Here is a 14,117-nt window from a genome sequence, read left to right as displayed (position 1 = left end):
GGTCTGGCGGCCCAGGGCGTGGTTCCTGGCACAGCCCTCCAGCAGTTGTCATTGGGATCAATTTCAGGACTCCAGAATCAAGCCTTCGGAGTTTCACATTTCTGGGGGCTCGTCGCCCCGTCCCCCTCTTAATTTCCCTCCGTCGCAGGACCTGCTCTATCCCCCCTCGGTCCTTCTAGTTAACCCCTCTCCCCCCGCAATACCCTCTCTGGCTCTTTCAGCATCAGTTCCCCCATGGGGGCGGGAGGGGGATACATTTGGGGGTTCCCCTTCCCTTCCCTCCGAGTCGGAGACGGGGGGAGACGCGGGAAGGAGGCCCTGCTAAATTCAGGCTCCAGCGGGGGCTCCGTGGAGGCAGTCGTCACCGAGACCTTTGGCGCGGGACACTTCGCGCGGGGGAGCGCCCCTCGGGTCCGTGCCGCCTGCGTCTGTGGTGCAGCCGCACCGCGCGGAGGCGTCCCGGGCTCCCCGCCCCCGATCCGGCGCTCCCGCGCTCCCCCTAGCGGCCGCCGCGCGGCCTCGCTCCGTCCCAGGCTCGTCGGCGGCGCAGCTCACGTGACCGCGCTCCGGGCCTGCGGCCGCTGTCGGTTCCCCCAGTCACCGAGCGAGAGGGAAGAAACAAGATGGCGGCTGAAGGCGATCCGGAGTGGGGCCCCAGCAATTCGGATTGAGCCTTCTCCCTCCACCCGCTTCCGCCGGCCGGGCCCCTCCCGCCCGGCCCCGCGGGCCTCCCCACCCGGCCCCGGCGCCCCCCACCGCCACCCCTCCGCCCGCCCCTCCCCCCTCCGCTTTCCCTTCTCCCCCCGCCTGGGCTCCAACATGAGGGGCCGGCGGGGCAGGCCGCCCAAGCAGCCCGCGGCTCCCGCTGCGGAGCGCTGCGCCCCGGCCCCGCCGCCGCCGCCTCCGCCGCCGCCCACGTCCGGACCCATCGGGGGGCTGCGCTCGCGGCACCGCGGCAGCAGTCGGGGCAGGTGGGCCGCCGCCCAGGCTGAGGTGGCGCCCAAGACGCGGCTGAGCTCGCCCAGGGGGGGCAGCAGTAGCCGGAGGAAGCCGCCGCCGCCGCCGCCGCCGGCCCCCCCCAGCACCAGCGCCCCGGGCCGGGGGGGGCGAGGAGGCGGGGGCGGCAGGACGGGGGGCGGGGGCGGCCACCTGGCCCGGACCACCCCGGCCCGGAGGGCCGTCAACAAAGTGGTGTACGATGACCACGAGAGCGAGGAGGAGGAGGAGGAGGACATGGTCTCCGAGGAGGAGGAGGAGGACGGCGACGCCGAGGAGACCCAGGATTCGGAGGACGACGAGGAAGATGAGATGGAAGAGGACGACGATGACTCCGATTATCCGGAGGAGATGGAAGACGACGACGACGACGCCAGTTACTGCACGGAAAGCAGCTTCAGGAGCCATAGCACCTATAGCAGCACTCCAGGTACCCACCCAGCCCCGTTGCTGCAGACTCCTTCCCCACCTCCTCTACCCTCCCCCTCTACTCACTCCCTCTCTGGTCTCCCCCACCCTCACCTCCCCCCCAGCAGAGGGGAAATGCGACGGCACATCCAGTGGCAAAAAACGAGATTTACCAGAGGATAGAGGCGCATTGTTCAAAATGGAGATTGCATTGTTGCAGTTTGCAGGCCACACACTCGCTTGCTCTCTTTCTCTACCCCCAACCCCCTCATTTTCCTCTTCAAAATTTGTGCCAGTGCAGTGTCTCCATCGGGCAGGATTGAAACTTTGGCACACATACCCATTGCATTCATTTTTCTCCCCCTTGTTTTGGTTTGGTTTTTTTTTTTTGGAATGAAAGAAGCCTCTTGTTTTGCAAACCTCTTTGCATTTCTAATGTGGTTTCTTTTAGCTTTTTATTCTATATCTGTTCCTTAAAAGGGAATTGAGGATTTAGACAGGTTGTGGCACACAGACATACACATACAACATGTTTCTCTTCACACCCTAGCACACCGTGTGGTTTTAAAATCGTGTTGAGGAAATGGATCAGTTTGGGTTAGTAGGGGACCCTTATCTGGTCCTGTGTGTTTGTTTTTATTGAGTGCTAATGGGCTCGTGCAACAGTTGCTGGTAAATGGCTGATTAAAAAGCAAAGCAGAAAACCAAACAAAACCAAAACAAACGTGGTAATTCACCCCATTCAAAGTCATTTTGGGAAAAGCCAAAATAAAAGTAAGGAAGCACGGGAACCTGTGTCTTAATTAAGTTTGATCCCATTGCTTTGCCTGGGAAATGCAGTTTCGAGTCACCTGTTGCAGGAGATGTACAGTTGATCATGCAGACACAATTGCCGAAGATGAACTTTTGGACCAACTTCTAAGTCACACCGCAGAAGGAGGGGGATTTATTAGAAAACGAATTTTTTTTCTCATTCCTTTTCGAAGGATAAAAATCCTCCCTGGATCTGTAATGAATTTCCCCATGGTGACTCCTCCCCTATTTTCTCACAGAAAGTTTCTCTAGGCTGGTGCTGAGATGCGTTTTTATTTTTTAAGCCACATGATTGCTGCTTTGTGTTAAATACATGGTTGAATCTTACTAAATTGTGAAAAAGGCGTAACTTGTAGCAATAACCTACAAGATTTTTTTCCTTTATATTTTTGTTTATCTGGATTAACTAAATTAGAACCCAGTTTTAAGAGCATTTACAAAGTAAAGTTTTTGAGGAAATAGGATCTTAAGGTGTGTCATTTGTTTTTTTAAGAGAGACTGCGTAGTAGAATATAGCTGCTCGTGCAGTCAATTTAAATATTTCCATTTTCTATAAATGATTAAATATTTATTGGCGGAGTATGATGATTAAACCAGGTGTAGTTCCATTTAGATTGTCTTAACAGCAAATGAAAAAGGTAATTTCTTTTGCCAGACAGTAAGAATATCTGCCTGTCTGTGGAGTGGGGGTGTTGGCAGGAGAATGAAGGGAATGAATCAAGTGTCAACTTTTTTTGTCTTGTCTGTAGCAGGGACGATGCCACTTTTCATTTCTTGCCAACTTAATTTTAGTATGTCATTTATAGTAATAGTTTTTACTTTTAAGAAATCACATGTGGTCTTCTGTACCAAGAGCCCAGAATTGAAACCCCTGGAAACTGAATTACATGATCCCAGGCAGTTTTTTTTCAGGTTACACAGATATAAGGTGTTTTGGCAGGGCAGTTCAGCTAATGTTAACTTCTCTTTGAAGGCCTAGCAAATTTAGGATTGGTAGCCATATGTATGCTGAATTAAATTACAATTTGTGTTTCCTTTTTTAAAAAATACTTGTATATTTGTGTACTTACATGACATTTTTTCTTAATGACATTTATAGTTTATCTTGTGTATACTTGTCCTATCTTTATATGAAATTAAAGATTATACATCCTTATATTAACCTTACATCCCCTAACTTTCCTGGCGCAGTGTCTTGGCATGCATGTAGCGGATGCTCATCAAAGATTGGTTGGATAAATGATTGTTAGTAGGTGAGAACTTGTAACAGATGAAGTTTCGATAATGCTACAGTGGATACCATAACTCCTAAATGTTTTGGATTTGGGAAACTGAAAATTGGTCCTGTTAGATTTTGATAGTTTGATAGTTTGAAAATTGGTCCTGTTAGATTTTGATAGTGAATGTTTTTGTAGCAGAGTTAGTGTGTTTTGAGCTGCTATTTCATATTGCTTGCCAGGCATTTTCCTTTCTTCATTGGATGTGATATTAACTTGTTGGTTGTTTTACTTTTTGAGACATTATTTCTCAAGATCATGGTAGAAGGGGTGATACATTTTGTGTTTTAAACTTTAAGAATGTATCCACTTTCCTACAGTGAGGAACAATCCATGACAGTTGTTTTGGCAAAGCACTAATTTCATATGTTTTTTTGTCTGTACTTCCAGACAATAAAGGCTGGGAAGAAGGCTGTCAGTAACGTGTATATGTATGTATGCTTTGGAAGCAAAAAACGTTCTAGGGCTGGTTTAAGATATCCCAAGAGTGCATGAAGAAATACGATTGGTGGATTTGAATCCTGTTGTACTGTCAAGACTAAAAGAGGAGTATACTTTATTGGTAATTTAGATTAATTTTTGTAGACTAGAATGCTGGCTTAAGTACTAACAAATTAGTATGAGAAATAACTCATCTGTCGAGTACTTTGTAGGTAATAACTGTTGATGCAAAGATATTGGTTGATATTAGTAGCTTAATTTTCTAAAATCATAGATTTGAAAAGGTTTATTCACTGGAGATTAAATATTTTCCTTTTATGGAGAAAAATTTAAGTAAGTATATAAGGTACTCACATGACATGTTACTGTAGGAATGGCAATTTGTTATCACAAAATTGAAATCATCTAGTTTTGCTTGATCTAAGCATTTGGCTGCATAAAGCTTTTATTTATTTTTATTGTTAAAATTTAAAGCTGTTTCAGCCTATAGGTTTCATGACATGTATTTTGCCAATTTTTTGAGAAGGATTGTATAGAAAATGTATTTTGAAGAGGCATTTGGTCAAGTTCTGACAGCACCTTGAAATAAAGTATTTGTTAATTAAACAAATGTAAATTATAGTTGAAATAGAATAGTTCTTGCATTTAACTTGTGTGGGACTTCCTAGAATGTTTAGCTGGCATTTTGACATTTGTACCTCTGATGTCTTCGGAAAGCAAAAGCTCTGGTGTTGCCCTGGGAGAGTTAGTGATACATGTCCTCTGAGGATTGTGACAGTGGAGATCCGTGGTATAGATACCATAAATGAACTGTAGATTTATCTGAAGCAGAATTTGTTAGTGGTTTGGCAATATTTATTCCCATCTGTGTGAACCAAATGTCTTTTCAGTATATTCGTAAATCCTGATTACTACAAGTGAGGTACAGAGGGCAGTGGAGATTTAAAGGAGGGCGAGATCATACCCTATTGGGGGGGCTAGTGGGGGTGTATGGACAATGTATGCTTCCTGGATGGGCATATGGACAGTGCGGATGGACAGGTGGGGGGAGGAAGCAGCATGAAGTAAGACACAGATTTTTTTTTTTTTTTTTTAAGACACAAATTTTAAAGTGTGGGCAGTCGTAGGTAACCTGATTTAGTAAGAGCCTGAGTATTTGAATAGGAAATAAACTGTAAAGCTCCATTGTTGGGCAGTACCTAGAGAACCAGGCCTGTCGCATTTGTACTTTTCTTCCCTCATCGGTGGGGTAAGGGTTGGGCTAGATAGATCCTCAGTCATTTTTCACTCCTGCAACATCCAAGGAATATGTTGGATTGCCATCAGCACCATGCAAGAGCATGAAACAAAACCAAATCAAATCACGGAGATATGTTGAACCACCAGTGCTGCCAGCTCTTTCCCCCCAAATTGAGAGAATGACTGGAGGAGATGGTTTTTGGAGCATCTGCCTGCCAATCGATTTCAAATCTATTTCATTTGTTGGTTTGGGGGAATCAATCAGGAAATCTGGAAGTGAGACATGATTTCAGTGGGACGTTAGGAAATTTAGCATAGCTTCTGTTCTCCAGGATGGATTGGAAGAGGACAAGATAGCTGGTGGGGACCTGGATGGGTTTTGTAGCCCTGAATAGACGATCAATTCAACTTCGAATTCTCTAGGCCTCAACAGCATCTAACGTATAAACAGAGGAATGCATCAAATACGCTTCTGTAAGAATGTTAGTGATCTCAGTAGCAGTAGGGATTCAGGATTATAAGGGAAATTAATGAGATCTGATTTCAGGTAGCAGTACCTGAAGAAGTTAAACGTGGGAATTAAAAGAAAGAAAATGAGAGCCCCAAAGAGTTATTAGAAAGTTGGGCAACATGATGGGTGAGTAGTAAAGAGGTGTGTCTGGGGTATGCAGTAATACGTTGTCCTGTGTACAGTTCACGCTCATCTCTTCTGATGTAGATTTGGAAATGGAGCTGTGTATTGAAATGTGTGTGTGCAGCAGGATTTGGGGATTTTAAAGCCAGGAGCTCTGGTCTCTTCTGTTAGGTCCTCCTTCTCTCACTCCTCTCTGGACCCTGTATCCTCCCTGTAACTGCAGATCCTTGGGAGGTGGGGAGAAGACATGCAGGGAGCAAGACGTAGATGGTAGTGGTGGAGGACCAGTAATCTGGGTGACACAGACCCGTACAGACAGGAGCAAATCTTAGGTGCCCTCTTTGCATTGGACATATTGCTCCCTCCCTGCTCCTTAGCTAGGCTCCAGTCCCACTTCCCGGAGAAGTCTTCCCAGAGTACTGCTGCTCACCTTGGTCTCTCTTTTCTCTGAATGTCTGCTATAGCAGTGATAGCCTCAGCTTCACAATTTAGCACTGGCCCTCATTATCCTGATTTTTTTCCCCCCATGCTTTCGGTTCTTTAAATGATAAGCCTCCAAAGGCAGAATATTTCTTAAAAAAAAAACAAAAACAAAAAACTTATACTTGCAAAATACCCTTTAAAAGATTGAGAGAAAAATCATACAGAAATAATTAAATGCATAAAAGTGAATATAATTATAATGTTTTAATTGTTGTCTATTGGTTTATATCAATTTTTTTTAATTAAAGTTTATTGGGGTGACAATTGTTAGTAAAGTTACATAGATTTCAGGTGTACAATTCCGTATTACATCACCTATAAATCCCATTGTGTGTTCACCACCTAGAGTTGTTCTCCTTCCATCACTATATATTTGATCCCCTTTACCCTCATTTACCACCCCCCTCCCTCAAATTTTATATATATTGTTAGATATTAAGTTATATTACTCAAATATTTTTAGAGTGCTGAATGATTTTTAAAAATAGTAACAGTACTAGTTACCATTTATTGGACTTCTAAATTGCTGAAAAATTTTCAAGCCATATTTAATAAAATTTCATTTTTAAAATAGCAACTTTATTGAGATGATAGACATACCATAAAATTCACACTTTTTAAAGTGTATAATTCAGTGATTTTTAGTATATTTGCAGGGTTGTGCATCTATCACCAATACCTAATTCCAGGACATTACTTTTTTTTAAAAAAACTTTTTATTTATTTTAAGTGTATGTTTCCAAGACCCATCAGCTCCAAGTCAAGTAGCTGTTTCAATCTAGTTGTGGAGGGCGCAGCCCACAGTGGCCCATGCGGGGATCGAACAGGGAAACCTTGTTGTTAAGAGCACCATGGTCTAACCAACTGAGCCAATCGGCCTTACAACAACAAAGAAGAAACCTATCGTCCATTCTCTCCCTCCCCCTTTCCATCACCTGGCAGCCATTACTTTCATTGTCTGTTGATTTCTCTCTTCTGAACATTTTATATAAATGGAATCATTTAAAATTTGTGGTTTCTTAACATAATGTTTTCAAGGCCCATGCGTGTTATAGCATGTACCAGTACTGCTCCGTTATATGGGTAGACCATATTTTGCTTCTCCATTCATGAGTTCATGGACATTGGAATTGTATCTACTTTTTGGCTGTTATGAATAATGCTCATTCCTGTGTAGGATTTTGTACAATGTTTTTGTTTCTCTTGGATATATCCAAGGAATGGAATTGCTAGCTCATTACAAATACAGTTTTAATAGAATCATCTTAACCAGACTTACTTTGTTTGTTATAATAATTTTAAAACCAAGTTCTCTTAGGATGAAAGAGAGCTGGATTATAAGTCGTTAGAAATATCTAAGATTTTTGGATTGTCTTAGGTCGGCTTGGAGAATTAATTCCAGAAGGATCTGTCAGGGAAGGACCAGTGTAAGTGGAGTCGTATCATTGGTTTCCACACACTGTCAGTGTGAGGACGTGTGGCATGCGTATGTAAGGCCACCACAAAACTTTAGGCTCTCATGATGTATGAGAATCTGAGGATTCTAGATAAATGTAGCACGTACCATGTTTCCCCGAAAATAAGACCCGGTCTTATATTAAGTTTTGCTCCAAAAGGCTCATTAGGACTTATGTTCAGGGGATGTCATCCTGAAAAATCATGCTAGGGCTTATTTCCCAGTTAGGTCTTAATTTTCAGGGAAACACGGTAGCATAAAGATTTAAAGAGTGAACAATCTGATACCAGACTTCATGGGTTTGAATCTGGGCTCTGTGTTGGTGGGTAGTTTTGCTTAATTCTTTGTGCCTCACTTTCCTCATTTGTAAAATGGAGATCTCATAATACTTAATTCAAGGTGTTGTGAGAGTTAAGTGGGTTAACATATGAAATGCCTAGAGCAGTGCCTGGCACGTGGGAAAGATTCAGTAAAAATTAGCTATTATTTGTTCCTGAACTGAAGATGGAGGGATCTTACTTCCAGTGTGGTGAGGTGGTATTTTATTCTATCGAAAGCTATCAACTGACTCATAAGATACAAAAATATTTCCAGGACCACATTTAAGAAAAAATGTACATTAAATCAGAACTTTATTTAAGATATGTTAAATGTTTAACTTATCCATGTAAAAAATTTCATTTATCTAACATCTGCTTTAGTCCACCAACTAGAATAAATAACACATTTACTTATTTATGATGGTTAAAGTAGAGAAAGCACTGTTGATACTTCTAGCTCTTTGGTCATTCCAGCTCTTTGGTCTTTCCACCATGCCATCTTTCTCTGCCTGGTCCTTTAAACACCAGTTTTCCAGGTTTTTAAACCAGCCATGGCCCTCTCACTGTTTCCCTCCTTTCCCTGATATCTATTCTCAAGTTGTTTTTGAAAATTGCAATGAAAAATCATAAAAATAGTGTAGAGTTACTCTTTTGGGAAAATAACATGTAATACATAGATGAAAATGGAAAATCCTACCAACTAAAGAGAACCACTGGAAATGTTTTTATGTATGTTTAAAATTCCATTTTCTATACCATGTTTTTATCTGCATATTTAACAAGATAATAGGATCATATTGAACAAACTGATTGTTTTATTTGCTGTATACAGTAAGGTTTTCCCCATATAATTGTGTCTTTATCAAAGTAGTACATGAGCAGTGATAAAACGAAACAGTATTAAAGACCCGTAGTAAACAAAAGCAGTTCCCTGCTGTACCTCTTTCCACCTGAGACCTCTCCAGAGGCAAGTGCTTTCAATTCTTGTAGCTCCCCCTCCCCCCCGTGTAATTACCACAGTATTTTAAAATAATATGCTTATATTTGATTTATCAATTTTAAACATTTCTCTCTTGACTTTGTTGTGGTGGGTAAGGATTCAGCCCTATTATAATTGCCCTTAATTTCTCTGCTCTCCTTATAGTTACTGCATGGTTTTTTGATCAATCATGAGGAATTGGTTACTCTGTTACGACTGTTAGGTATTATTCACAGTTGAATCAAATAATGTGCTATGGTTATTACTTTTTTTGTAACTATTTCCCTGGAATTATTGCCTTATTTTTTCACTTGCTTGTTATTCTTCTGTGTACTTAGCCCAGTACACTGTCACTTACTGAGAAATATCCCTTATTATTTTCCAAACTCTCAAATGGAACAATTCCGTTTTTCCTTGTTGCTCTCCCTTCTGCATGTCTGCTCTCACCTCAACTGGTTGCCCTGTAGGTCTGGTGAACCTCACACTGGAGCTTCTTTTTGTTGCTCTCCCATGTTGATTCTGTTTTTGCGTCCTACATCTTTCTTGGTTAACTTTTTTTCAGTACAACTTCTAGTTGCTTCCTAAGAATGGGTGCATGAGAAATAATACTCCCCGCCCCCCATTTTTTTTCATTACATGAGAATGCCCTTTTCAACCCTAATATTTGATAGTTTGGCTAAGTATAGGATCCTAAATAAAAAAATCAGTACTTGAAAGATTCATTTTACTGTGTTCCCGCAGCTCGTGTTGCTATTGAGAAATCTAGGGTTATTCTGATGATTTCCATTATGTCTAATCAGTTTTTTTCCTTTCTAAAGCTTTTAGGCTTTTTTCACTGTCTCCAATGTGCTGAGGTTTTACAGAGATAAATCCCTTGATGTAACTTTTCTTCGTTCATTGTGCTGGGTACTTAGTGTGGGCCCTTTGAATCTGGAGACTCATGTGCTTTAGTTCTAGGAAAATGTCTTCTATTATTTGCTAATTTTCCCCCAAGTTTGCTTGGTTCTCTTCTTGAACATCTAGTTAGTTAGATGTTGGATCTTCTAGACTAATCTTTCTAAGTTTCTTTTTCTTTTCTTTTTTTTTACTTCTTTTTGTCTGTCCTTTTGGTTTGCTTTCTGGGAGAATTCTTTTTCATTCTCTTCCAAGCCTTCTATTAAATCAGTTTTTATTTCAGCTATCAGATATTTAATTACAAAAATTGTTTTCTCTATTCCTTTTTTATAGGCTCCTGTTCATTTATACAATATCTTCTTATATTTCTCAGTAATGATAATTTAAAATTTGTTTAAAGTACAGCTTACATATATAATAAAATTCACCCTTTTTAGTGTACAGTTTTGGCAAATACATATACAGTCATGTAATCACTACCATCATGAAATATAGAACAGTTCATCACTACCCAAAATTTCCCTTATGCTCCTTTAGTCAACCCTTTTCCCTCCTTTATCCCTAATCCCAAGCCACCACTGATCTATTTTCTGTCCTTATACTTTTGCCTTTCCATGAATATCATATAAATGGAATTATACCATATGTAGCCTTTTGAGTCTGGCTTCTTTTACCTAGCATAATGCATTTGTGATTTCTCTCAGATGTTGCTTGTATCAATAGTTCATTCTTCTTTTATTACTGAGTAGGTAGTCTATTATATGGATGTAGCACAGTTAATTTATCCATCCACCAGATCAAGAACATTTGAGGGGTGGTTGGTTAGCTCAGTTGGTTAGAATGTGGTGCTGATAACACCATGGTGTTGGTTTGATCCCCACATGGGCCACTGTGAGCTCCTATAAAAAAAAAAAAAAAAAGAGGGGACATCACTATAGATCCTATGGACATTAAAAGGATAATAGAGGAATAATATAAACAACTCTATTGAAAAAACAAACAAACAAAAAAACATTTGAGTTGTTTCCAGGTTTTGGAGATTATAAATAAAGCTGCTGTAAACATTCATTTATAGGTTTTTGTGTGAACGTAAGGTTTCATTTCTTTTGGAATGAAACACTAAGAGTGGAATACCTGGGAGTGGAATTGCAGGGTTGTTTGCTAAGTGTATCTTAACTTTCTAAGAAAATGCCAAACTGTTTTCTAAGGTGGATTTACCGTTTTGCATTCCCACCAGCAATGGATGAGGGTTCCTGTGATCCTGATAGGTGGTATGTTTCATTATGGTTGTGATTGCATTTTCCTAGTGATCAGTGCTGTTGATCTGTCTGTGAAGCAAATCTTTGGTGAAGTGTCTGTTTAAATAGTTTGCCCAGTTTTTATTTGTTACTGAATTTTTTTTCCTTGTTATTCAATTTGGAAAGTTCAGCTAACATAATAATTATTTACGATACACAATTTCCTAAAGCTCTTTTCTCCGTTCCTTTTTCAGAGCATCCTCTTCTTGGATGCAACATCCTCCATCCTCTCTTATCTCTCTGCGGATATTTATTAGTTTTTTTTTTTTTTAAGTTTGCTTCTGTTTCTTTTGTTTCCTCAGATTCTATTCTTCTGTTTTCTGTCTTTCTTACTGGAGGCCTTTTTCAAATGCCTGATGATCCTTAGCTGTTCATGTTTGGGAGTGAGGCATTGGATAGTGCTTTGTGGGTAGCCATGTTTGTCAACAGGTGGGGTTCGTGGACAGTAATTTGGCAGTGAGCCAACATTTTTTTGGTGGAACCCCAGATATCAGTATTTGTTTTGTTTCTGTTTATTTTTTATTGTTTTCTCTTTCACTCTTTTATTTTTCTCCTAAGAGTCTGTTTGTTTTCTTAAGGGAAGGTTTCTTTAATTTCTTATCTGGGGCTGGGAGTAGGGGGTCTGTGATGGGGAATGTATGCCTGATGTCCTGGGGAACTGGATGAGGGAAGGTGTGGAATCACACTTTACAGTATGCACACTTTACTAAAATGTCTTGTTAGGAACCCTGAGCCACCTTCTATTTATTTTTAAAAAATTGAGATGCAATTGACATGTAATATTGTATTTGTTTCAGATATACAACATGATTCAATAAATGCATACATAAGTCTAGTTAACATCTGTCACATATATAGTTACAAGAACTTTTTTTCTTGTGATGAGAACTTTTAAGATTTACTTTCTTAGCAACTTTCAGATAGTCAGTATGGCATTATTAACTGTAGTCGCCATGTTGTACATTATATTCCAATGACTTATTCATTTTATAACTAGAATTTTGTACCTTTTGACCCCCTTCACCCATTTCTTCCACCTGCACCCCTGCCTCTGGCAAATGTATTCTCTGTATCTATGAACTTGGTTTTGTTTTAGATTCCACATATAAGTGAGATCATACGGTATTTGTCTTTTCTTTGTCTGACTTATTTCAGTTAGCATAACGCCTTCAAGGTCCTTTATTGTCACAAATGACAGGATTTCCTTCTTTTTTTATGGCTGAATAATATTGATGTGTGTGTGTGTGTGTGTGTGTGTGTGTGTGTGTGAATCTATCACATTGTCTTTATCCATTCATCTGTTGATGGGTTGATGGACACTTAGGTTGTTTCCATGTCTTGGTTATTGTAAGTAATGCTGCAATGAACATGGGGGGGGTGTAGATATCTATTTGAGATAGTGATTTCTTTTCCTTCCCAGAAGTGTAATTGCTGGATCATATGGTAGTTCTGTTTTTAATTTTTTGAGGAACCTGCATACTATTTTCCATCGTGGCTGCACCAATTTACATTTCCACCTATAGCCACAAGGGTTCCCTTTTTTCCACATCCTCACCAACACTTGTTATTTCTTGTGTTTTGGATAGCAGCCATTCTAACAGGTGTGAAGTGATATCTCGTTGTGGTTCTTTTCTCTTTGTTCTAACATGTTTTTACTTTTTGTATTTCTTTGCTGTCAATTTACCAAGTGTTGAGAGGAAAAGGATATTTGTAATTCATGTTACAAATTTGTCATATATAAACAGAAGTCTCATTTAAATATTTCTTTATAATGTGATTAAAACATTAACAAAATAATTTATCTAATACTTATAAAGTGTGCAAAATACTGTTAAAAGCTTCAGAGAGATGCAGAGATGGATAAAATGGTCCCTGCTCTTAGGATCTTTATTCTTTAGAAGGAATAAATAACACAATGCATAAATAACTATAACACAGGGTAGACAATGATTAAGTGTTTTATAAGAAAAACAGAATTAGGGAGAGGTCACATTCTATTGGAAGATCAGAAACAGTGTCAAGAATAAGGTTGAATTTTAGATATGCTTTGAAGATTGGATAGGATTTCTTTAGGAGAATGTTGAACAGGAAGGATTGCAAAATGTAACATATGACAGAAAGATGCATGTTAGGGACTACATACTTGTGGTTTGAGTAACAAGGAGATAAGACCAGAGAAGTGGAGATTATAATTTGGTCCAATTTGAATAAATGCCAGCCTGAGGAATTTGTACTTGTAGGCAGTAGGGAGTCATTGAATGTTTTTAAACTGGAATATGTCATGATGAATCTGAGCTTCTTGAACAATAATCTGGCCTTGGTGGATAGGATTTATTGGAATGAGAGGGGGCTGACATAGTATGACTTATAATACTGTATAAGGTTCCATCCTAAGGCTTTACCAAATAGCTCTAGCTAAGCTATACTGTTTATGAGTACTTTTAGTGACTATCCTTTCAGATGAATCTTGGTTCACATCCATGACTTTGTTTTTAAGGCTTTCAAAACATACTACTAATATGTTATTAATATAAATGTTATATAAAACATGCGTTATGTAATATATAATAATGTATACATAATAATGCATATGATATATCATTATATTACAAATATAATAAATATACTTCCACCAGCAGTGTGTGAAAGTGACCATTTCTCCAGCACTGGTTTCTTTTTGTTTTGTTTTTTTTTTTAAGATTTTATTGGGGAAGGGGAACAGGACTTCATTGGGGAACAGTGTGTACTTCCAGGACTTTTTTCCAAGTCAATTTGTTGTCCTTTCAATCTTAGTTGTGGAGGGTGCCGTTCAGCTTCAAGTTGTTGTCCTTTCAGTCTTACTTGTGGAGGGCGCAGCTCAGCTCCAGGTCCAGTTGCCG

General features: G+C 40.1%; 1 protein-coding gene across 14 annotated transcripts in view; it reads left to right on the top strand.

The window, feature by feature from the left end:
* Positions 1 to 621: 621 nt before the first annotated feature.
* The window catches only part of BPTF (bromodomain PHD finger transcription factor), a 131,930-nt gene continuing 118,434 nt past the window's right edge, over positions 622 to 14,117 (top strand). For 12 of the 14 annotated variants that reach the window (XM_033090805.1, XM_033090813.1, XM_033090811.1 and 9 more), the window contains exon 1: positions 622 to 1,426. In XM_033090805.1, coding sequence (XP_032946696.1) covers positions 820 to 1,426 — 607 coding nt within the window. In that variant the 5' untranslated portion in view covers positions 622 to 819. The remainder of the gene's footprint in view (positions 1,427 to 14,117) is intronic. The other 2 variants (XM_033090812.1, XM_033090809.1) reach the window with 1 other exon arrangement.

This window comes from Rhinolophus ferrumequinum, chromosome 21 (assembly GCF_004115265.2).
Source record: "Rhinolophus ferrumequinum isolate MPI-CBG mRhiFer1 chromosome 21, mRhiFer1_v1.p, whole genome shotgun sequence".
Taxonomy (NCBI): Eukaryota; Metazoa; Chordata; class Mammalia; order Chiroptera; family Rhinolophidae; genus Rhinolophus; species Rhinolophus ferrumequinum.
The sequence above is the reverse complement of the archived record's forward strand: the minus strand, read 5'-3'. Positions and strand labels throughout refer to the sequence as shown.